Source organism: Cervus elaphus, chromosome 20 (assembly GCF_910594005.1).
Source record: "Cervus elaphus chromosome 20, mCerEla1.1, whole genome shotgun sequence".
Lineage (NCBI taxonomy): Eukaryota > Metazoa > Chordata > Mammalia > Artiodactyla > Cervidae > Cervus > Cervus elaphus.
Genome location: NC_057834.1, coordinates 51,258,342 through 51,283,900, shown reverse-complemented (window position 1 = coordinate 51,283,900; position 25,559 = coordinate 51,258,342). Strand labels below are relative to the sequence as shown.

Genomic DNA, 25,559 nt, shown 5'->3' with positions numbered 1-25,559 from the left:
TCTCATGACAATATCTTTGGAAGAACAAAAGGAAATTTATGAAGTCTAATTTATCAATTTTTTTACATAGATAATCTATTTGGTGTCATTCCTAAGAACTCTTGGCCTAACTCCAGATCACAAGGATTTAGTTTATGCTTTTCATTTAGACCTACGATCCATTTTGAGTTAGTCTTTATGTAAGGTATGAACTTTATATCAAGGCTTATTTCTTTTCCTTCCTATCAATGACCAACTGGTCAAACACACATTAGTGAAAAGAAATATCTTCCCTCCACTGAACTGTGTTTACATTTTTATCAAAGATCAAATGACTATGTTTGTGTGAGTCAGTTTCCGGAATTTCTATTTTGTTCTATTGATCTCTATGTCTTTATCTTCTGTTTGGGTTTCCTTTAACTAAAAACAGACAAACTTGTCATGTGTCATGAGCAAAGAGGCTCGGAGGAAAAGCAGTCCCCTGTGTACCCAAGAATTAGGAATAATTAATTTCTCCCGTCATCTGTTTCCTGCCACTTCGTCACTTAGGTATCACAGAAACTGAGGTGAACCAGTTAGTTTCATGGGTTAGCAAATTAATGAAACCAAATGTCTTCTTCCTTAAAGTTTTTCTCCACTCCTAGTGTTTTTCTGGTGATGTCAACTGAAAGATATGCCAGCCTCGTATGACTTTGAGCAGAGGCAAGGGAGTAGCACCCTGACTTAAGGAAAAGTTTCAGATGAAAATATAACTCTGTTTACCAGGTAGAGAGGTATGAACGTGGAAATACCTTACTATTTAACTTGAAAATACACAATATCATCCAAGTCATAGTGAGAGTTTTATTACATCAACAGCTGGTCTCTGTTCAAAATAAGTTTCTGGATTGCCTTTCAACACTGGGCCTTTTGAATGAGAAAGAGTCAGAATGACATCCCAGTGTACAGATACATAAATGGATGGACACACAGACAGATGGACACAGGCCCAGACAGTTTCCTTTTCCTTCCTGTAGCCCAATCTGGGATCACTGAGTATATACTATTTTGTAACAGGTCATCATTGCTGTTTTATGCATCTCAAAGTTATTTTATTTATTAGAATGGTCACTTTAGCATTTAATGCAACAAAATATTCACCACTAGGTATCGAGGGTCAGTTATGTATTAGGTACTGGGCTACCCAGGTGACACAGAACAGAGTCCCTGCCTGGCTGTTCATTGTTGGGAGCTTCCTAACAGCTTAAACAATTATCTCTATTTGGTCCTCTGAGCTGTCATGTTTGAGTCACCCCAGGATTAAAAGAACTCTTTGAAAGAATAAGTCAGAATTTGTAACCTTGGTGAACTTTAACAGATTTGTATATTTAAGATTGATTTGGATCAAGCCAACCCTTTCACTTTTGGGTATGAAAGTCCTGGCCACTGAGGCTAAATCTGTAGCAAACAGCTTTGCTGGTGAACCAGGTGATATGATCCTCCCAGGGCTTCTCATATTGATGGTGTAGGGTTCAAATACCTTGTTAAACTGCCTTTAAAGGATGACTTCTTGGTCGTCACACCTGAAATTGAGCCAACACTGGTCTACATGTTCATTCTTGCATTTGATGTGAGTCATGGGAAATGAGGATATTTGTTTCCTGAAGAAGGAGGAGAATCTGAGTCCTCAATGAGTCCCTCTCAGTGACACAGCACAATGCCTCAGGCAGTCTGTTGTTCAATAAATATTTGCTGATCCCATATCCAATTAGCCAGAGATCTCTATCAACCAAAAAAGCTTGTCTTTGCCAACCTCTCAGAGAGTCTGTGTTTGTGGATCTGCCCTGTATTTCAGAACCTTTGCCCGTAAGGAACCATATCACAAAGCAGGCAACTGGCTGTGTTTACATAACTCTCTATTTCCTGGGTACAGCATCCAGGTAAAATTGGAGTCTAATAAGCCACCCTGTACGTGCTCCTTCTTCCTCCAATCTTCTTACTTGGCCCTGTTCATTGCTTTCACTGCTCACTTCAGGCCGGTGTCACTGGACCCTAGCGTGAGGGAAGAATGCTACTTTCAGCTGTAGGACTGAAGCAATCGCAGTAGGTAGGACCACCTCAAGCACAAAAGGATGAAAGTTTGTGCATCTGATGACAGGCATCTGGAGTAACCTTAGACTAGTAGGAAAGGCCCCACCAGAGGAAAGGGATTCCCATGTTAATAATTACAGTGAAGCAGCAGAAAGGAAACAGCAAAAACACCTGGGAAAAGCAGGATGACATTGGTGAAGTTGAAAATGAATTGGAAAGAGAACTCAGAATTGCAAGAAGCTCAGAGGGAGAGGCTCTTGTTCCTCCTGTGAAAAACCAATAGTTTGGAGGAACTAGCCAATGGTAAGAGAAGGCAAAGGAAGAAGATTCAGAAATATTTGGGAGCACTTGCCATCAAAAGCAGGAGATTTAAAATTACAAATAGAAGAAAATGAAAAATTGAGGCAGTATTGAGGAGTGGTGGCTTTACCAGATGTATTAATATTAATATATCAGCGTATAGGTTCCCTCCCAGGACTTCCCAGGTGGCCCGAATGGTAAAGATACTGCCTGCCAATACAGGAGACTGAGAGACAACTGTTCCAACCCTGGGTCGGGAAGATCCCCTGGAGGAGGGCATGGCAACCCACTCCAGTATTCATGCCTGGAGAATCCCATGGACAGAAGAATCTGGTGGGCTACAGTTGGTGGGGTCACAAAGAGTTGGACCCGACTGAATAGACTTAGCATGCACGCACACACACAGGTTCCCAGAGGTGAGCTGTAGGAGCTGGACAGAACACTGGGATTAGTGAGGTGGGTGGAGCACCTGCCGGGCCGCCCGAGCTCTGGTGTGGCTTTCAGATGATGCCACGTTCAGGAAATATATGCAAATGCTGTGGTTACAGAACACAGTGGCCCAGGCGCCCAGTGTGGCTGCCCAGCACTCAGAGACAGCTCTCAGAGGTGGGTTTGGAAAGACACTCGCCTTTGGAACACTGCTCCGAATAGAGCTGAGCTCCCAGAAACACTGTAATTTCTTTAGATCATCCAATAGCTGACTCTGATGTTTACCGAGTTCAGAGATCAAGCCATTTCGATTTTTTTTTTTTTTCTGTAATAAAACTAGCCTCAGCCAGCCAGATTGGGAATTTGCTGCCTGAGCTGTTTTCCAACATGGTTTTGCTGGCAAAATCAGATGTGAGTGTTTCCTCAACTCCTGAGGGACCTGTTTACACTGTCTGTATTTTTACTGCTAGCTTTCCGGGGGGAAGGCCAGCAGATGAACAGAAGGATTCTTGTCCTGCCGTTCCTGGGTGCGTTTGTGTGTGTGTACCTCTGTGTTTGTGTCTGTGTGTGTCCACACCTGTGTGTGTGCGTTTCCACGTGCAAATTGTTGTGTCTTGATCACTTATTTGTAGACATAATGACGGGTGCCGCTGGTTGTTTGGCAGTTTCCTATTTGTTTATTGTAAAGAAGGTAGATTCATCTGCAGGATTTTCTGGATGGGGGAGCAAGGAAACTATTTACTGTCAACAGGATTAGAACAAGGAGATATAAGATACTGAGCTCACAGATGCATCTAGTGTCAGGATAAGAGCATAAACAAGTGGGAAGGAGCCACCTACAGGCATTTCTATCTTGAATGGAAGTTTTGAGTATTTGAGTGGAAAATACAACTTGGAAAATTGCCCTTCGGTCAAAGCATATGTCAGTAGAGCTGAATAGAGTAAAATTAGGTTGGACTCCAGTTCAATTTCATCAACTCTCCTTCAATTCTTTTCTGATTTTTGTATCCCCAAAGATAAAAGACGGATGCTCACAGTTTGGAAATAAGAACTTGAATGAAGAGTTGAGAAGGTAAGTCTCTGGTCCACACACACGTTCCCAGAGAAATTCAGGCCCCAGAGATTAACATCACTGGGAAAGCCACGCACAAGCGCCGTCTCCACTGACAGACAAACCGAGACGCCGCCGTTCTGCTCAGAATTGACCAGGAAGCCGTGAAATCTCGGATGGAAGGCTACTTAGAAGACTGCCTGCTGAATAAGGTAAGGACAAATACCAGTCTCTCCCACATGCTCTCTCCCACTCCTCCTACCCCACCAACCTTGATGCAGAAAGGATTTCAGGCTGTTTCCAAAGACATAGAAAATGCCCCAAGACCATCACCCATAAGAGTGTTCAGGGATTTACCATATTTCAGCCCTGTCTTTGAGATTCCAGTGCAAGAGGTATGTTGGGTATATAATGTGGAATAGAGAGTTACAGCTTGGTTGGAACTCCAGCTCCCCACTGATGCCTGGGTGCATGCAGGTATGCTAAATCACTTCAGTGGTGTCTCCCTCTGCGACCCCATGGACTATAGCCCTCCAGGCTCCTCTGTCCATGGGATTCTCCAGACAAGAATACTGGAGTGGGTTGCCATGCCCTCCTCCAGGGGATCTTCCCAGCCCAGAGATGGAACCCTGTCTCTTAGTCTCCTGTACTGGCAGACAGGTTCTTTACCACTAGCGCCACCTGGGAAGCCTGATGTCTGGGTGGTCATAAGCAAAGCACTTAACCTGTCTAAGCCTCAGATTTTTCTCTGTAAAATGGGAGTGATAATAGGATCTTAGTGGGGGGCTTTGAAAAAGAGTAAATAAGACAGCTTTTTGAAAACTATAAAACTGCTAGATTACAATATAAAGGTGATGGATAGGGAACCTGGCGTGCTATAGTCCATGGGGTCTCAAAGTCAGACACTGCTGAGCAACTGAATGAATTGACTATATTTTTAGTACACATGGATTAACAACCAATTTAATGTCTTCTCTGTAGAGTCATAGGCTCTTAGGATATTAGAACTTGAAGAAACCATAAATATTATCTAATTTAAACCTTTCTGTTTACAGATGAAGCTGCTAAGACAGCACCACCCTTTAAACTAAAACATTAAGAGTTAGAGATTAGTCTAGTGTTTTCATGCCTTTATAAGTTAACAAAGTATAATTCATTATTATAGTGACAAATCAAGTTGATTTCTTAGCCAAATCCATTAAGAGAGATAAATAGGGAAAACTTATGATAATAAAAATTACAGCAAACAAAGTGATTTCTCCCTTTGGAGAAAGTGTGTAACCTGGCATTTCCCCATAGTCCTGTGTTTTCTGAAAGAAAAAAGTTCAAATATTTTAGCCTGGCATTCAAATAATACTTTATCTTTCTACCCTCTGCTTCCCTGCATCTTCAATCACAGAAATTCTAAACAAAAGCTCTCTGTGTTGACTCCAGCCTGTGCATGTGTTTTCTTTGGCCCACAGAGAATTTTTCAAATTTTTCAATTTTGTGACAAGCATTTCCAAATAGTGAGATTTTGCATAGAAATCCAGATTTCCTTCCTCTCTGGAATAAAAAAAAAAAAAATCAGAGTATCTGTGGCATAACTTTTCTAGTCAGTGCAATGCAGGTGTTGAAACTAGGTCCTAGTTTCTTGTCTGGCAGCCATGGACTGGAGTTGAGTGTCTGTCCCACTGGAGGCTGTGGCACTGCTGAGTCTGACAGTCCCTCTCCCCAGTCTTCCCTCTCCTGCGTGTGTCCACTGTTCTGCCCCTACAGGTGGTTGGGTCTGACAGTCCTGTCCTGTAAGAACTGTGCCCTGAAAAGGTCTCAGGCTGAAGCTCTCCCTCCACCACTCAGGGAGACATCCCCCTCTTTTTCATTTTTCTGGCTCATACTCATCCTTCAAACTCAGCTCTGAGTCCACCTTCTCATGAAGGATTAACCTGACACCCCAACACAAAGCATTTTGCCTTTCTATGACTTCCCATCATAATCATCACTGATAATATTTATTTAATTGTATCTTAGTTCCTGACACCTTTCCTATTGTTATCTTGGTGGTGACTTAACTATATCATTTTATTCTGGATAAGTTTCCAGAAGGAAGAGCAGTGCCTTGGATATCTTTGTTCCCTCTTGACATTCACATAGGATCATTGCATGTATGTAGTTAGAAGTATCTTCAGGCCTCATTGAAGATAATGTGAGATGAGTGTTAAAGGTGCTGGCAGGTTGAGGCCCTACAGTGTCATTTAAGCAACAACCATATGATACATGCATATGACCTTCATTTTTATAGAAAGGAGCAGAGGCTCGTGTGAATTAAACGTATCCAAAGTCACAGAGTTAATGAAGGTGCTGAGGTTTCACCCTACTCTGTTATGTTCCAAATTACATTTCCTCTGCTAAACCCTCTATATCACCATAAACACACACAACACAAAACACAGCGCTCAAAACACAGATCCGGGTATGGCCTGCTCAGTGTGAGAGACGTTTTGTGTCTGGGTGTCTTTAAGGGTGGCCCTGTCTCACCTGCAGATTTTGCACATAAGCCCAAAGCTAAAAGGAGGATGTTCCCCCATGCAGACAGGCAAATGTTTAACATCACAAGTGCTACATAGAGATTTGAACAGGGTGCTGGAGGGGAAGAGAGCACTGTGAGCTCTGATGGAAGAGGTTTTTCACAGAGTCAAGACAAAGTCTTAGCAGCACATGCTTAATGAGTCGAGTTTTAACAAGCGGAGAGGACTTCCAGCTCAGGAAACCCCATTCAAGCAGTTAGCATGGGTTTCATTCCCAGTCGCCTTGTCCTTGCGGAGGCAGAGTGGTGCAGTGGTTGTGAACAAGGGCACTGCCTGGGGATGGATTCCTGTGACTTGCCGACTCCCAGGCCTTGGGTAAATTACTTACACTTTCTGAACTTGTTTTCTCCTCTGTAAAATGAGGATTACCAGAGCGTCTACCTTAAAGGATTATCCAGAGGCTCTAAGGATCTATATGTGTATGTGTGTGTGTTAGTTACTCAGATGTGTCCAACTCTGTGACTCCATGGACTGAGGCCCTCCAGACTCCTTTGTCCCTGGGACTTCCCAGGCAAGAATACTAGTGTCGGTTGCCGGTTCCTCCTCTAGGGGATCTTCCTGACCCAGGGATCCAACCTGGGTCTCTTGCACTGCAGGCAGATTCTTTATGTCTGAGCCACCAGGGAAGCCTCAAAGGAGCTAAGCCTTATAAAGTATCTTTCACTGCAAAGCCTCACCAGCCTCGCCTCTGCAGGGCTGCTGTTATTCTGGCTTCTGCTATATATATGAATTGCAAATATCCTGTGGGGTCCAAGCATTTGGGTCATGGAAGAATTAGTCTAAAAAGATAGGGAATGTGATGTCTTCTCTGTATGGATCACTGTATTTAAGTCTCCAGTCCTTTAAATTATTAACCCCTGAAAGATAGAAACAGTGTCTGTCCCATGACCACCACTATTTTTTTTTTTTTTTATTCTGAGAGTTCGTTGTGGCGCACAGGCTTCTCCAGGTGTGGCACATGAGTTTCGTTGCCCTGAAACTTATGGAATCTTAGTTTCCTGACCAGGAATTGAACCCACATCCACTGCATCGGAAGGCAGATTCTTAATCACTGGACCACCAGGGGAGTCCCACAGCACCACTTTTTTAAACTGATTATTGGAGCTAAGGCAATTCCAGAATTTAAAGTCTGACTTCCTGTTGTTTAGAAAGAAGTTCTCAGCCTTTTTTCACCAACGGCACTCATTGTGGATGACATTTGCCCTGGCCACTTGCTCATGGGTGTGGCCAGCCCTGTGGCATTCCTGTCACGCTATTTCTTACACCCCCTACCTCCTTCAGGAAAGTATACGGGAATACAAGTGAGTCAGATTGATGTTATTTTAAGGAATACACTTGAATTGGCAATAATTTATATTTGAAACAGTAAATTGTTCACAGATTTGAGCTATTAATAGTAGCAAATGATGTGGGACAACAACAGGCCTGACGTTGCACCTGGGGAGGTGGACACTCATGTGGGCATGTAGACATACCCTGGAGGGCAGGAGACCTACAGAAAATGGATGGCCAAATCTTGAAAGTGCCAACAGTCTCTGAGGACTGCTTCTGTGTAAACTTTGCTTAGAGTGATTGAATCTGCATGCTAATGAGTGTGGCATAACTTTTCCAGTCAGTGCAATGCAGGGGTTGAACTAGATAATCTAACTACATAGATCTAGCATCTTGGTCCTGGTTAAATTATTATAATTCATTTTTGTTTTTGCTCTGTCGCACCCACCAATGCTCTCTTTAGAAAAAAAAAAAAAAAAAAGGTTTCTCTTTAGGAAAAAAAAAAAGTTTCTCTTTAGAAAGAGAAACACACCTTTGTGCATTGACCTAATCAGCAGAGAAAGTGAATGAAACTTAAACAGGCACCCAAGGTCAAATTTGGATTGAATAGGGGAATTCCCTGGCAGTTCAGTAGTTTGGACTTGGCGCTTTCACTGCTGAAGGTCAATCCCTGGTCAGGGAAATCCCGCAAGCTGTGTGGTGCACAAAGGGAAAAAAAAAGTTTGGACTGAATGAGCTTTGATCCATCTTCAGTTTGCTTCAAAGCTTTGCCATGAAATAAATGTAATGACAAGGCTGCATCAAGGTTGCAATTGGTGTCTTAGCTTTCTTCCTGAAGTTTGAGAGTCATCAAAGGGATTCTGAGGTTGGGCTAGTGACAGGTCTCTACTTCTGGTGGAGCCCCCTTCTTTCACCAAGATTGCTCCCTGTAAAGCTGCTTCCAGCCCCATTCCCTGCTTTTCTGCACCCTGATTTAGACTCTTCTTGTTATACCTCGCTAAGCCATGGTCAGGACAAGTGAAGGGAAACAACCTGGGGTTTCTGGGTTGTGGTTGAGACCAGGGGTCTGCCAACTGTGGGACCTAATGCTAATGAGCTGAGGTGGAGCTGATGTAATAATAATAGAAATAAAGTGCACCATAAATGTAGTGTGCTTGAATTATCCTGAAACCATCCCCTCTCCACCCCAAGTCTGTGGAAAAATTGTCTTCCAAGAAACTGGTCCCTCGTGTCAAAAAGGCTGAGGACTGCTGGTTTAGAGGAATAATGAGTGAGAAATTATAGGTGTCTTCTGAGGAGTGTCTGAACTTGTCCTCGCCAGTGAGAAAATTCTACTACCGAATGGTGGCATAATTTGTAGAAGAGATTCCCAATGGAGAACTGTTTCCAAGAGGCACAGACACAGACACAGACACACAGACACACACACACACACTTTTTCTCAAGTTTTTATCAATTAAAAATTATATAATAGTATCAATATGGTCATAAATCTTCCATTAGTTTATTAACATGAGAAACAAAATATGTATGCAGATATATACTGGAGTAGGCTGCTATTTCCTTCTCCAGGGGATCTTCCTGATCCATAGATTGAACCCACGTCTCCTATGTCTCCTGCATTGCAGGCAAATTCTTTCCCCTCTGAGCCACCTGTGGAAGCCTTCCTCTCGAGTCACCCTTATGTTACTAACATTCAAGTTCTGTGGACTCACATCAATGGAGTTGGAAGATCTGGCAAGTTAGCCTTAGTCCTTAACACATTCTGAGACCTTAACTATTTGAAATGACTATTTCCCAACCATTCTGACTGCAGTTTTCTATCTAGTTAGCCCTTGTATTACTTTTTCCTGCTATTCCTCATCAGACATCTGACTGGTGAACTTGTCCAGTATCCCTTAATCTCCCAAACTGACTTCATCCGTTCTCTGCCCAGCCTTGAAAACATGGCCCACCACTGACCCCTTTCCTGTCTCTTCTCCAGATGGTGCCAGCAAACTCTAATCTTTCTATTTGTTTATTTATTTTGACCGTGCTGGGTCTTCGTTGCTATGCAGGCTTTTCTCCAATGGCAGGGGTTACTCTTCACTGTGGTGTGTGGGCTTCTCATTGCAGTGGCTTCTCTCGTGGAGCACAGGCTCTGGGTGCACGGACTTCAGTGTTTGAGGCATGTGGGGTCAGTAGTGGTTTCCAGGCTCTCGACTGTAGGCTCAGTAGTTGTGGCGCATAGACTTAGTTGCTCTGTGGCATGTGGGATCTTCCTGGATCAGGGATTAATTGAACTAGAGTCTTCTGCATTGGCAGGCAAATTCTTTACCACTCAGCCACCAGGGAAGCCCAGCAACCTCTAATCTTAACCTCTCTACTGTTACTCCTGGAGAGTTGAGAGGTACTGGACAACCTCTTACAACTCAGCCCACTGGTAATCTGCAGCCTCATGGACCCACAGCAGAGTGTTGCTACTGCCTGGAAACTTTGCCTACCTACCACGCATGCATGAGTGCTCAGGCATGTCCAACTCTTTGCGACCCCCTGGTCTGTAGCCCACCAGTCTCTTCTGTCCATGGAATTTTCAAGAATACTGGAGTGGATTGCATTTCCTCTTCCAGAGGATCATCCCAACCCAGAGAACAAGCCCACATTGCTTGCATCCTCTGCGTTGGCAGGCAGATTCTTTAGCACTGGCACCACCTGGGAAGCCCAGAAACTTTACACAAACCTTTGGAGACCCAAACAGCCCCTCATCTGTTAGAGAAGCTTCTGCCAATGTCTGTTACCCTGAAGCCCCCTGCCCTCCTCCTCTCACCTCACTGTCAGCACACTGCCTTGTTTCTTGCTCTATAAAGAAAACAGGTGTCAGGCAGGAACTCTGTGCCTTTATCTGCATTTGCACCCATCTTCCGTCCCTTCTGAAACACCAAGGCCAGTCCTCACCAGGTTTCTGGATTTCCGTGACTCCTCCTGGCTGGGAAACACTTGCTTGGGGTTTTTTGCTCTCTGCCTTCTTCCTTCTCCACTGGCTTATTTCCTCTCAGCATTGAACATGTTGGAATCTGTGCGTCCTTTTGAAATAAACGTGTTGCTGTCCTTATTCTTGTTTTTTCCTTCTCCAGCCAGGCTTCCCAGAGAAGTCACTTGCTTCTGAGTTTACTCACTCATCTCACATTCTCTCTAAACCCACTGCTCCCTGACTTAACACCCACTGTTTTCCCCAAACACATCACTCTGGTTCTAGTTACCAAACTATATGGACATCTGGGGACCTTATCTCATTCAGCCAGTAACTGTTGACTTTGTTTTTGACATTCTTCTTCCTTTTCTTTCAAGACCTCTCACTGTTTGTTCTCCCACCTCACCATCCTCCTCCAAGGTAACGTCTGCTCCGACAAAGTAGAAATGATTGTGTCTCTCTGCTTGTGCTCCTCAGGTTAGGTTTTCTCTTTCTAGAACAATCTTCATGCCCTTCTCTTTCTAGATAACTGCTGCCAGCCTTTTAAGTTACAACTCTGATGCCCCAGGCTTCCAGGATGGCCTCCAAACTAGATGCAGCTTCCATTCTCCTTGTACCCACAGCATCCTGTGCAGACCTATTGTTAGTACTGTGCATGCGTGTGTGCTCAGTTACTCTGTTGTGTCCGACTCTTTTGAAACCCCATGGGCTATATTCTCCCAGGCTCTCCTCTATCCATGGAATTTCCAGGCAAGAATACTGGAGTGAGTTCCCATTTCCTACTCCTGGGATCTTCCCGACCCAGGGATTGAAGCAATGTCTCTTGCATCTCCTGCATTGGCAGGTGGATTCTTTACCACTGTACCACCTGGGAAGCCTGTATTCACGACTAGATGGCTATAATTTTAACTTCCAATTTATGGGTCTGCTGTCAACCTCTTGACAACGTTGTATGCACAGAACTTGGCATGAAGTGGATGTTCAGCAAAAACTGGTCTAATAGAATTGAATCCCAACATGCGAGAGAAATCCTACACTGGAAAGGACCCTTGATTATGCTTCTACAAGCATTTGCCTTTATTTTTGGCATGGCAAATGACCTTCCCCTCTCTGTGACTACCTTCTCTCTTCTGCTTACTCTGGAAGATGCAGAATCTTCACTTGATCTTAGCCAAAAGGCCGAGAAGCGATGAAAGATGTGGAATCTTGATAGTTTACAGATGCTCAAGAAAGCTACCCTTGGTCCCTTCTCCTGTGGATGAATGTCGTGAGAAGAACATAGAGAGGTGTGGAATGTGCAGAGCCTGGCAGACTATAGTCCATGGGGTTGCAAAGGAGTCAGACACAACTTACTTGTGGCAAGAAGATGAAATTAGAAGCTAGTGTAAGCCTGATCAGGGCTTCTTAGGTGGCGTAGTGGTAAAGAAACACCCTGCCAATGCAGGAGATGCAAGAGATGCCAGTTCGATCCCTGAGTCGGGAAGATCTGGAGAAGGAACTGGCAACCCACTCCAGTATTCTTGCCTAGGAAATTCCATGGATGGAGGAACCTGGTGGGTTACAGTCCATGGGACTGCAAAGAGTCAAATAAAACTGAGCACATAATGCACATAGACTTGATCATCATATTTAAGGTCAGACAAGAAACATGCTCCCCAGCATCTATGAGGGAGATACTTATCATACGTCAGCCTGTCGGTGCCTCCCAAGTAAAGTAGCAAAGAGCCCCTTCCAGTTCTTGGAGACCTTCTGTGCAGAGTCAGAAGAAACATCATTGCACACCTTTTCTTATGGGTCTAGGAGCCAAAGGAGGAAGTGAACACAGGGGAGAAGGGAACCATCGTTTATTGATGACATACAGGAAGCAAGCTGTCCCATGTTCACATGCATTAGACTGTTTCATATTCACCAACCTGGAAAGCAGGTATTCTTGTCCCATTTTCGAGTCTTACCACAGTTCACAAAACCCTCTGGTAGCCTGGCCCCCACCATCCCTTCCAAGTTCATCTTCTTCACTGTCCTTCTTTTCCTATAATGACAGCAGCTTCCTTGCTGGCCCTTGAGCCCTTGCTAAGCTTACTCCTGCTTTAGGGGTCTTGGAATTTGCTTTCCAATTTGCTTTCCAAATTCCAATTTGCTTGGAGTTTGTCATCAGGGCTCACTCCAATGTCACCTCCTTCCAGAAGCCTTCTCTGCCCACCCAGTCTAAAATAGCAGCCCCAGGACTTTCCTCATGGTTCAGTGGTTAAGACTGTACACTTCCATTGCAGGGGGCATGGCTTTGATCTCTGATCAGGGAATGAGATCCAACATGCCAGACAGCATGGCCAAAGAGTAAAAAAAAAAAAAAAGTTGTTGTTGTTCAGCTGCTGAGTCCTGTCTGAGTCTTTTGTGACCTTATAGGACTATAGCCCATCAGGCTCCTCCATCCATGGGATTTCCCAGGCAAGAATACTAGAGTGAGTTGCCATATCCTTCTCCAGGGGGTCCTAAAATGGCAGCCCCTTTATTCTCTAGTCCTTTCCCCTATTTTATTATTCTTCTTGGGACTTATAATATCTGATCTTACATTAAGCATGTGTGTGTTTGTGTGTGTGTATATATATATATATATATATAGAGAGAGAGAGAGAGAGAGAGAGAGAGAGAGAGACATATATACATGTATCCTGTATTTTCAACTAGAGGGCAAGCATCTCTATCTTGTTTGCTTTTGTTTTGTCTACTGTCGTGCCAAGGACCTAGACAGGCATATAGCATGTGGCAGGTTCTAGATCGATATTGAGCAATTCTTCTATTTCAGAACAGAACACTGAGGCACCAGTGAGTATCATCAGATGTGAGTACATCTCTCCTGGAGTTCTTGGGTAGGCAGGATTTTCTGAGCTGACTGCTTTGGTCCCCATCACCAAGCCCTGTCTCATCCCTTCCCCGGGGCCTGATCCAGATATAACCACCTTTGTGATCCCTTCACATGCAGGTGGACTTGAGGCGCCAGTGGATTTCGCAGATGGTGGAAGAGGTGCAGAAAGTTGTCCATCACCTGACCACAGAAATAAGCTACCAAGACTTTCGATTTCAAGCTGTCCCTTACTGTGACACGTACAATGAGAACATTAAGGTAAGCAGGTGACTTGTCTCTAAGTGCCCACCCAGTGAGCCAGGAAGTGGGTGGGTAGTCTCAGTATGTGTCAGGCGCCCACACCCCTAAGAGAACCAATAAGGCTTCCTAGTATTTACCATCTGCACACTGATCGCATAGATGTTGCCGCAGTTGAGGCCCCACATTCCTACTTAACGGATGATGAAATGGGAGCTTGGAGAGGTCAAAGGACTTGATCAAGGCTTTTAGGCACTAAAGTCAGAATTCCACCCAGGGCTTCTGATCCCAAAGCAAGTCCTAGTGTACCGACTAAAGTTCAGTGAAGCACACATTCATTTATTAAGCACACACGTAATAGACTAGGCACTGTGTAGAGAGAGGACTCAGGGCATAGATGAGAAAAATAGTTGAAAGTGATAGTCGATGGGCTACAGGTCGGAGAAGAAAGAAAGTGGAAGAGGTGGCCCTTAGAGATTGCAGGAGCCGCCTGGCAACCCGGTCCCTACTGAGGAGCCCCACAGAACTGTGAGCCCCAGGCCCCCTGTGTGACAACCAGCATTCATGAGGCATTGCAGTGATCGCACTGAGATCACAGAGATCGCACCCAAACCTGCACACGGCCCAGTAGAAGAGGCATTATGGTTGGCTCCCTTTTAGAGATGAGAGAAACAAGGCTCTGAATCGTTCTGAATCCCTGTGCATGCCCCTCCCCCTGCACCCTTTTTAAAAATTGTATGTATTTCTGGCTGTGCTGGGTCTTCGTTGCTGCTCAGGCTCTTCCCTACTTGTGGCGAGCAGGGGCTACTCTCTAGTTGCGGTGCAAGGGCTTCTCATTGCGATGGCTCCTCTTGTGGAGCAGGGGCTCCAGGGAGTGAGGGCTTCAGTAGTTGCGGCATGTGGGCTCTAGAGCATGGCTCAATAGTTGTGGCCCAAGAGATTAGCTGTTCCACAGTGTTTGGATCTTCCCGGATCGGGAATCAAACCCATGTCTCCTGTACTGACAGATGGATTCTTACCACTGAGCCAGGAGGGAAGCCCCCCATGCTCCTATATTTTGATTTTTCTTATGACACATAAGAATTAAAGAATTATATTATACTTTAATATAAGTGAAAGTAAAAGTCATTCAGTCATGTCCAACTCTTTGTGACCCCATGGACCCTACAGTCCATGGAATTCTCCAGGCCAAAATACTGGAATGGGTAGCCATTCCCTTCTCCAGGGATCTTCCCAACCCAGGGATCAAACCCAGGTCCCGCATTGCAGGTGGATTCTTTACCAGCTGAGCCACGAGGGAAGCTTTAATATAAGTAGTAAACTTACATGTACACAGGCCCCAGCTCTCACAGAAGACCGTAAGTTCCTTGTTTATAAGGATCGTGTCTCTTGCTTGTTCCCTTCATAGTCCCCAGCATGGTGGGTGGCCCATGGTGGACACTCAGCTTCTGCTGAATGAATGCGTAAGCAAAAGAATTAGTACCTGAATGAAAAACCATTGCTCTGCTGAGTTGCTTCAGTTGTATCCGACTCTTTGCGACCCCGTGGACTGTAGCCAACCAGGCCCCTCTGTCCGTGGGATTCTCCAGGCAAGAATACTGGGGTGGGTTGCCATGTCCTCCTCCAGGGGATCTTCCTGGCCCATAGATTGAACCGGAGTCTCTTATGTCTCCTGCGTTGGAAGGTAGGTTCTTTAGCACGAGCGCTACCTGGGAAGTCAGTCCAGTACATTTCAAGTTTGGTGGGTACAAGGACCACCCACGAGATTCTGGGACTTGTGGATTTGGGGACAGTATCAGATTTTAGAAAATTTACCCCAGGATGCTAATTATAAAGTTAGATTGGATCTTGGGACGTCAGAACATCATCTGCCCACCTCTACCACTCTGCCAACCTAAACAGGACAAATATAGACCAGTGACTACGAATAGAAACATACATCACTTTTTCTAGAACTATATCTGGGGAAATTTCTTGCTGTGGTCTCACTTAGAAGTCATAACTTAAAATACATCTTGCATTTATATACATCGTGTCCTATATAATACATTAAGTTTTGAAAAATAGTTACAGTGGGCCATATAAATATGCTTTTATTTTCTCTTGGGCCAAATTTGATAAGTATGTATTAAGCACCATTTATGTGATTAATAACATGATACTTGTGTTTTTGGATTCACATGCAAGTGGGTTCAAAAAAATGTATAGATTTTGAATGTCATAGTTTGGGTCTCCTGCCTTGTTTTAATCCTACCACATTTCAATGGATACCAGAAGTCATGTGACCTGTTACTGAATTGTGGGGTCTGGCTGCTCACCAGTTAAAAGCCAATAAACAGGACACACTGGTGGAAAGGAAAGTTTATTTCAGATTCGGCAACTGGTGGGGGAGGGAGGACGTCTGTCTAAAGGCCGACTCCCCACCTGACAATCAGGGGCAAGAGCTTTTATAAATAGGGAGGGGGCTACTTGCAAAAACAGCACAGTCACCTCTGACAGTCATCTTCAGCTTGGTCATCGGTGGTCTGACCAGCATCATCTTGGTTGTTTTAGGTACAGTTAATCTTCAGTTGCAGGGTCAGTTTGTTTCTGTTTCTTTGAGACCAATTCTCGGAATTGAGGCAGCTTATGTCATGGCTATAGTCTGGTCATTGTGTAGTTAATTTCTCCAGCTGGTGGGGGTTTCAGTATCTGTACATCTCAAGGATATGGCTCAGAATATTAACGATAACCCTTGAGGAGGAACTAAAGGTCCTTGACCATGCTTCATGACTACATTATTATTATTTTATCTCCTTTGACTGTTTTCCTTTGTTTCCACATGGTCTCACTTCTTTGATTAAACTTATTCTTTGACTAAAGTTTTCCACAGACAAAAGGCAGGCAGAGGACAGGGGTGGGGGGCAAGGACCATAGGTTCCTGCTCCATTTCAGATCCATCATCTCAAGAATCAAACTACTGTTCCCTGAGGATGAGGAAGATTCAGTTGCTGCTGATTTCAGTGTTCACCCCTGAATTCACACCGACAGGTCCCTGGGCAAAAGTTATCCAATTCCATTGTCAGAACTTTCCATGGAAAGGAGGTAGCTCCTTCAGTGTATAACTGAGTGATGGGGAAACATACAGGGTGGAGTGGGCTGCTGTGTGATGTGGTTAAGTGTCATTTCCCTTTGGTGGTGCCACACCACTTACCATCATGTTCTATCTCTTGGACTATTGGTTTGACAGCTGCTTACCTGGTTCTTGTAAAAACGGAGTTAAGTAGATTCTTAGTGTTCACCTTTTTCCCATTTAACTTAGAATCATCTCGGTAACTCACATTGTCCCAACAAAAGGTTTTCATTTCTGTGATTCTGTAAGGATTAGTCATTAAAACTGTCTGTGGATCACCAGTCCAAGTAAAAAAAGTTCTGCATTTGGCAAAATGGTTTCACCTCCTTTCCACGCCTTCCCACCCTTAATTTATTATCAGATCTTTCACCCATCCCAGGTCATTCATTCTTTTTTTTTTTTTTTTTTAACTGCATCAGGTCTTAGTTGTGGCATTGGGTTCTTTAGTTGCATGCAAACTCTTAGTTACAACATGAGGGATCTAGTTCCCTGGCCAGGAATTGAACCTGGGCTCTCTGCATTGGGAACACAGAGACTTAGCTGCTGGGCTACCAGGGAAGTCCTCCCAGGTCATTCATTCTTGACCAAGAACCAGCTCAGGAGAGAAAATTAACCACTGAATGAGCAATCAGAAGAACCAAGGTCAGGCTCCAGCTCTACCACTGACTGGCTGTGTGTCCCTGGGGAGACTTGGAACCCCTCTGAGCCTCAGGTTCCTCATTTGGTCAATATTAGCAAAGCCCAACTCGTGTGTGACTCTGAACACGAGACAGGCGAATGCACAAGCGTTGGAGTGCTTGGTATGTGCAGAATGCAGTGACTACTAGCTCCCCTCCCTGCTTTTTCTCCCCTACCCCGACCCCACCCCACACGTCAGGTGCCTCTAGAGTTCTGGGTCCACTTCACTCTTTTTCTTGCAGATCCATGAAACCCAGGCCTCACTGTGTTAATTTCTTTGCCCGAAGCGTTACAATGGGCTAGTGGCACAACAGAGATGGAATCCTCTGCCGACAGGCGGGCAGGTGGGCGCGGTTCTGTCCTCCTTGTCACATTGCTGAGGGTTGAGTGGTTCACCGAGTGGCCTGGGCCAGCAGGGCGGCTCCCCCGGGCTTCCGTCCCCTCCCGAGTCTGCGGACTGACACCCCTGCTCTCCCCTCTCCCGACCGCAGGTCTTGGCTCCCTCCCAGTTCCTCGTCACAGTCCCGATGAGAGGCCTGGCCGGCTACAGGGAGGCCCGGCAGCAGCGCTGGCGCTACTACAGCCTGAGGGGCGCCCGCCTGCCCCGTCCCCTGCAGGACCCGGACGGCCTGCAGCAGTGGCTGGAGGTGGAGCAGTTCCTGAAGAGCCCCGGGCAGTGGCACGAGGCCGACGTGAACATCGAGGGAGACATTGTGCCCGCCAAGGTCCTCCAGGTGTTCCGGAAACTGGTCGAAAACGCAATTGAGACCTGTTGCCTCTCAGGTGAGCTAATGCGGAAGCGGACAAGGAAAGTCTCTGGCATTTCTGTTCTGCCCTGAAAAAAAAAAAAAGTGTCCTCTGCTTGGGTGTTTCCTGAAGCTCACACCCCTAAATTGAGGATAAAATCATGTGCGTTTTACATCTGCCTAATCCCCATTACATGAATTAGCTCTTTTTTTTTTTTTTTCCTGGTGTGACACACAGAATGGAATTCATGCTCACAACACGCGTTTGTGGCCTTAAGTCAATTCCTGCCCTGGCACAGATAAGGAAGTCTTTGGGTTGTGCACCCTTTCCAAGATGTTAGCTTCAAAACCTGGGTGCTTTCACGAACAAGCAAATTCCTCATAAAGCTCAGATCTTTGTTATTAGCACATTTTCACCACAACACCCTCCAACTGCCTGCAGTATGCTTCCCATGTTCTGGGGCAGCACGCTGCGGAAGCACTGACTTACACCAGAACACAAAAGCCAGAGGCTGTAAGGAACCGATCATGTTTGACAACCACAAAATCTTTTCTTTTTCCTTTTTTTATTGGAGTATAGTTGATTTACAATGTTGTGTTAGTTTCAGGTGTATAGCAATATGGTTCAGTTATAGATATATATGTGTCTTTTCTCTTTCACATTCTTTTCCCTTATAGGGTACTACAAAATATTGAGTATAGTTCCCTGTACTATACAGTAGGTCCTGTTGGTTATCTATTTTATTTTTTTTTGTGCGTGTGTAGCAGAGTTTTATTGAAGTATGAAAAGGGACAGAGAAATCTTCTGACATAGACATCAGAAGGGGGACAGAGAGTGCCCCCCCAGTTATCTATTTTTTTAATCTATTTTTTATATATTAGTGTGTATATGCTAATCCCAAACTAATTTATCCCTCTGTCTGCCCCTTTCATCTTTGGTAACCATAAATTTCTTTTCTATGTCTATAGTTTTATTTTTGTTTTGTAAATAAGTTGTTTTGTATACTTTTTTTTATTTCACATATAAGTGATATCATATCTTTCCCTTTCTGACTTTAGTATGATAACCTCTTTTTTATGGATGGCTAATATTTCATTGTATATATACACACATAGACATATATATACATCTGCATTATCCATTCATCTGTTGACAGACATTTAGGTTGCTTCCATGTCTTGGCTATTGTAAATAATGCTGCAATGAACTTTGGTGTGCATGAATCTTTTTGAATTGTAGCTTTCTCACAACCCCCAAATCCTAAGCTATAGTTCAGTGCAGCATATGTGCACACCTGCCCACACACATACTTTTTTGAAATTAATTTATTTTTGGCTGTGCTGGGTCTTTGTTGTTGCACACAGGTTTTTTTCTAGTTGTGGCAAGCAGGGGCTACTCTCTAGTTGCTGTGGCTTCTCTTGTTGTGGAACACCAACTCTAGAGCATGAGGAATTCAGTAGTTGCAGCACTCCGACTCAGCAGTTGTGACACATGGGCTTAGTTGTTCCACAGCATGCAGGATCATCCTGGACCAGGGGTCAAACTCGTGTTCTCTGCCTTGGCAGGCAGATTCTTTACCACTGGACCACCAGAGAAGACCCACATTCACGTTTCACACAGAGTAAAATGGTGGATTTCAAACTGTGGAAATGGCTAATTTCCTTAATTATAAAAGCGTATTTATAAACCAATAAGAAAATCTGTGAGCAGACCAATAGAAATACTGACCAAAAAACATGATTCACAGGAAAAAAAAAAGGCTAGTAAAATTTTTAAATTGCCCCATTTAACATACATTTTAAGAAATGTACATTTAAAACACCTGGTAGGTTGAGAGGTGAAAACCTACAATTTTGTTCAGTGCAGGGTGAGTATGGTTAAATAGGCATTTTTCATGCATTATTCTAGGAAGTGTAAATTGATGCCCCCATTTTTTAAAAAGGGTTTTTATATTTGTAATGTGCTTACTTGGCAATTCAACAATTCCAGTTCTAAAATACATTCTTACAGATATACAAAGAAATAGGCACAAAGATATTCAGCGAAATAAGCTTGGTAATAGTAAGTAATCAGAAATCATCTGATGGCTAACAAAGGAACATTGGCTGCATAAATTATGCTACATCTGCCTAGTGGACTACCATGCAGCTTTTAAAAATAATAAAAGTTTGTCAATACGGGACTGACTCACATCATCTGTCTAGGCGACATTATTCACGCTCTATGAGTGTGCTGGGATATGTTTCTCTAAGAAGACTTATGTTTGATTTTTCCTGGTATTCTCAGAAGTTCCACCTTACCTGGATGATTTGGGGATGGAAACATTCAGGCCCTAAACACAGGAGGGTGACTAATGCCTTTGAAATTCTAGGGAGGAAGGAAAATCCTGCTTTTTATTGCTGTTGTGTTTTATATTGAATCAACTACCCAGAGCCCACAAGAAAAACCTGTCTATTTCTCTTAGTTCCTAATGTTCCTCAAGATACAGCTTTTCCTGACTCCAGACTTGTGAGGCTCACCACCTAGCCTTGGCCCATTAGACCCCCTCTCTGCCTCTCTGTGCTGTTTCTATACACAGAAGCTGTAAGTACCAAGGGTTAATGCCATCAGGGTATTTTAGCAATTCTCCCACTTAGTACTTTCCTGGATAGATGTTCTTGCTTCATTGCTAGTTTCATGCGAGTCTCCTACTTTCTGGCAGTCTCTTTCCTTACTTGCAAATAATGTTTTTAAACTTTTATGTCTTAGAGGCCGTGGGTTTGGACATCTCCAATCCAATATATGACTTTAATGGAAATTCCTCCTTTTAATTTCCCTTTTAAAATACTTTGTTGACTTTTGCATTTTGCATGTATTTCTCACTAATGGAGAGAAATTAGGATTAAAAAAAGAATGGAGTGTGTGTGTATACACACAGAGTTATGAAAAATTCCCGTGCAACATCAGTTCAGTCGCTCAGTCATGTCTGACTCTTTGCGACCTCATGGACTGCAGCACACCAGGCCTCCCTGTCCATCACCAACTCCCGGAGTTTACTCGAACTCATGTCCATTGAGTTGGTGATGCCATCCAACCATCTCATCCTCTGTCGTCCCCTTCTCCTCCCACCTTCAATCTTTCCCAGCATCAGGGTCTTTTCAAATGAGTCAGCTCTTTGCATCAGGTGGCCAAAGTATTGGAGTTTCAGCTTCAACAACAGTCCTTCCCATGAATATTCAGGACTGATTTCCATCCCTGCAACATCGTTAAGTGAAAAACCAAACTGCTGAACAATATGAAACTCCATTTGTGTAGAAAGCAAAGGATTTGCATGTACTTTTGCTTGTCTAGACAGAATAGTTCTGAAAGATTCTGTAATGGAGATAGTTCATGTTGAATGGTTTCTTACAATGTGGAGGATGCTTTCATGGATTATTTAATTTAATACTGTTGGCAATCCTGTTAGAGTTAGGATCATTTTTCTAACTGTTCTACAAACAAGAAACTGAGATTCAGAGAGATCAAGTAATAGGCTGAATTTCACACACCAAATAAGCAGAGCTGCAGAAGCCAGGTGTGGACCAGGCAGGCTGGAGCCAATATGTTCGCTTCCCTCCTCACTCTGTACTCAACACTGTTAACAGTGAAAGAGCAAATGAGAGCTTCAAACTGGGCCAGGTTGATGAGGTGCTTTCAGTAAATAACACTGAAGTGCCAAACGTTGTCATGTTCCTGTCTGGGCAACTCTGATGAGATACAGACAATAAGCTCTTTATCACACCCCAGTCAAGGAGAGGAGTGTTTTCCTTTTGAACAACCTAACACAATTAATGAATGAGTTTTCATTTCCTTCTTTGAGCAAGGAAAAACAAAATAATAGATTTCGATTCAAGATGGCTCATACTTATCTATAATGAAGGCAAGCAAACAAACAAACCAAAAAACTACTGTTTATCTTTTGAAAGAAAGGGGAAACAGATTAGAAATGAATTCTAGTCTACCAACTGGAAAACATCCCCAGACCCATTCCTTGTCTCTCTCTTTGCTTGGTTGGAAAAGACAAGGAGGGCTTCTTTCTACCCGTTTAACCCTTTAAGCCAGTGGCTATGACACACTTGGAAGTATTTTATGATTACAAGGCTTATGGTGATAAATCCCTCCAAAGCTGGGCTAGTTAATGGGTGGTGGGAACAAATACCATCCCAGAGATTGGGACTGGGTTAAGAGACAGGTTAAGCTGAACTCCACCAAAGGCAAATGAATAAGTCAGGGGTCTGAGGGTATCCTAAATGTGGTTGGACACCGGGGTTATAGAAAAATGCTTGGGTTTCATCTTATAGTAGCAAAAACTATTCCTTTTCCTTGTATTCTATGTCTCAGTTGAGCCTTCTGGAAAGAGTCAACTGCTTTTTTAGAAAAGGTATGATAAAACCTTGGTGGGAGAGGATGAAGGAGAAAAGAAAACCTCACCAACAGTGAGATTTTCTAGTAATGTTTCTATCAGTATTTACTTAGCTAACTGTTTCATGTTGACATAAACATGGGCTTCCCTGGTGGCTCAGATGGGAAAGAATCTGCCTGCAATGCAGGAGATGTGGGTTCAATCCCTGGGTCAGGAAGACTGCCCAGAGAAGGGAACAGCAATCCACTGCAATATTCTTACCTGGAGAATTCCATGGACAGAGGAGCCTGGTGGGCTACAGTCCATGGGGTTGCAGAGTCAGACACAACTGAGCCACGAACACTTTTACTTTGACCTAAACATGCCACCTTGCGGGTGCTAACGAAATTCTGAAAGTTGCTCCACCAGTTACAAGGGGCTGGTCCACGCCACAGCTCACAAATTCCTTCTTCAAATGCTGGTATTGAACCATTATTTGTTTTCTCACTGTCTGTCTGTCATTTACCACCAGGTAGGGTCCGCATGCTAATGGACCATCTTGTCGTTCGAGTTGTCGTGGAAACCTCTGCGGGTCAGGTGGAACTACAGCTGACCCCCTCAGTGGACATCCCCACCGCCTGGTCCAAGAAAGCCCAGTGGCCTTCGTGTCTGAAGCGCTGGCCTTCTCCAGAGACAGTGCAGTGCATCAAGGTATCATCCTGCAGGGACCTGGCTCACCAGAGGTGCTCTCAGCTTAACCACCCACGGCATCATTGGCTGCCATCCAGCTTCGGAAGGATAACTGAGATTTCACTAGATCCCCAGAACCTGCAGGGGCACCTGGGAACCTGTTACAAATGCAGATTCCTGGGCCCCACTCTGGCCCTGCTGAAGAGACACGGGAGGCAGGGCCCAGTAGTCTGTGTTCTCATGAGGCCTCCAGGTGATTCTGGGGCAGGCTGAAGTCGGAGAACACTGCCAGAGAGAAAGAGGGCACAGCCTTCCCCGTGAACTGCCCACGTGCAAGGGGCTGGCCTGGAGGCTCCCTCGGTGACCCCACGTGGGCCGTGCTGCCTGCCCACTGCCAGGGCCCCCACCCTAGTGGGCTGCTTCGGAGATGGCTTTCTCCTGGACCAGCCCACCCTTCTCACTTCCCGCGGTGTTTCTCTCCCTCCCAGTCATTCGGGTTCAGCTTGCTGGCCTGTTCAAGCTATCACTGGCAGCTGAGCTTCTTGCGGGCGGAGCAGGTGCTGCTGGAGCAGCTGGATGAGGACGGGGGCTGCCGCCGGAAGTGCTTTCAGGCCCTGAGGCAGATGAAGGAGGACGTCTGGTGTCCGGGGACACGGCCTGTGATCACGTCCTACCACCTGCAGGTGAGGGGGTGGCCCCAGCGCAGAAGGGCTGCGGCGGGATGGGTCTCTCTGCAGTGTGTGTGTCTCTGAGTGTGGAAACACAGCCCCGCTGCGGGCCCACAGCAGCCCTGCCCAGAGTTCCTGTCTTCTGCCTCCTCCTTCCGCCTCCTCCCTTCCCGCTTCCGGTTCCCCCCTTCTCTTACTCCCTTTCTGTCTTGCCTACTCTGTCTCCCTCTCTCCCCCACTATTTCACTCAACAAACCAACCCAAGTGCCCACTTTGTGCCAGAAACCTTGCTGAGGTTCAGAAATGAATTACAGCATGCATTCTCTACCCCTGAGAAGTCTACAGTCTGGTGAGATCTTGTGAGGGGCTCAGACCTCAGGTGGATTCACGTTTTCCCTCATGTTATCATGCATTCAGTCTCCACTCTATCCCAGGTGCAGCCACTCGTGTGCCTGCATGCGCGCGCACACACACACACACACACACACACACACACACACACACACACACACACACACACACACACACACACACACACACACACACACACACACACACTTTGTGCAGAGGAGGAAACCAGGAAATGTTGGGGCTACCCCACGAACATGGCAGCAAACCTGAACTTCCAGGTTGCAAATCACCTGGCAAGGATTTTTTTTTTTTTAATTATTTATTTTTGACGGCCAGGGGTTTTTGTTGCTGCACATGGGTTTCTCTAGTTCTGGTGAGCCGAGACTATTCTTCTCGCTGCAGTGGCTTCTCTTGTTGAGAAGCAGAGGCTCTAGGGCACAGGCTTAGTAGCTGTGGTGCTCGGGCTTAGTTACTCTTGAGGCATATGGAATCTTCCCAGATCAGGAATCAAACCCATGTCCCCTGCATTGGCAGGCAGATTCTTTACCACTGGACCACCAGGGAGGTCCCTGGCAAGGATTTAGCATTAGACAGTTATAAATGCATGCACTCATTCACTCACGCATTCATTCACCCAGCAAATGTTTATTGAGATGTCCGTGGGCCAGTCACCTGCCCCCGCACCTGCTGTGCGCTCTACACATGGAGGGGCAAGCTGACGTGGTCTTGCTCTTGTGTAGCTTGTGGTCTAGCAAGGGAGACTGATGTTGGTCAACAGTCTACAAATGCATGTAGAATCGTGCCATGTGGGAAATACTGGGAAGGAGAGGAGCATTGCTCTAGGAGGATGCAGGGCAGCAGAACCTGACCTGGATTAAGGGATCAGGGGCTCACCCTGGGGAGATGGCTTTTGATCACACTCTCAACTCCTCTTTCTCAAAGTTCCAACCACACTTGGTGAACTGGTTGCTCCTATAATACTATGTGCATCACACTGGGGGTGGAGGTATCCAACTCTTACAGACGGCACAGCCCCAGCCCAGCTGTTATCCATCTCAGAGCATCAGCCCTTCTCCCTGACCTACACCGGAAAGCGCAAGTTCCTGGGGTGTGTTGTGCCCTTCTGCACGCTCCTGTCTGTGCCCCGTCTCATCCAGTGGATGACTGTTTTCTAGTCCTGTGTTACTTTCACTCCTAACACAAGCTATTGAAGGGCAGCTAGTACCAAACCCTTT

General features: G+C 45.0%; 1 protein-coding gene across 1 annotated transcript in view; it reads left to right on the top strand.

Moving 5' to 3' along the window:
• Positions 1–2,827: 2,827 nt before the first annotated feature.
• Positions 2,828–25,559, top strand: part of MAB21L3 (mab-21 like 3) — a 29,168-nt gene continuing 6,436 nt past the window's right edge. The window contains exons 1-7 of the mRNA XM_043878466.1: positions 2,828–2,955; positions 3,795–3,850; positions 3,949–4,041; positions 13,599–13,739; positions 18,000–18,291; positions 23,148–23,326; positions 23,794–23,988. Coding sequence (XP_043734401.1) covers positions 4,006–4,041; positions 13,599–13,739; positions 18,000–18,291; positions 23,148–23,326; positions 23,794–23,988 — 843 coding nt within the window. The 5' untranslated portion in view covers positions 2,828–2,955; positions 3,795–3,850; positions 3,949–4,005. The remainder of the gene's footprint in view (positions 2,956–3,794; positions 3,851–3,948; positions 4,042–13,598; positions 13,740–17,999; positions 18,292–23,147; positions 23,327–23,793; positions 23,989–25,559) is intronic.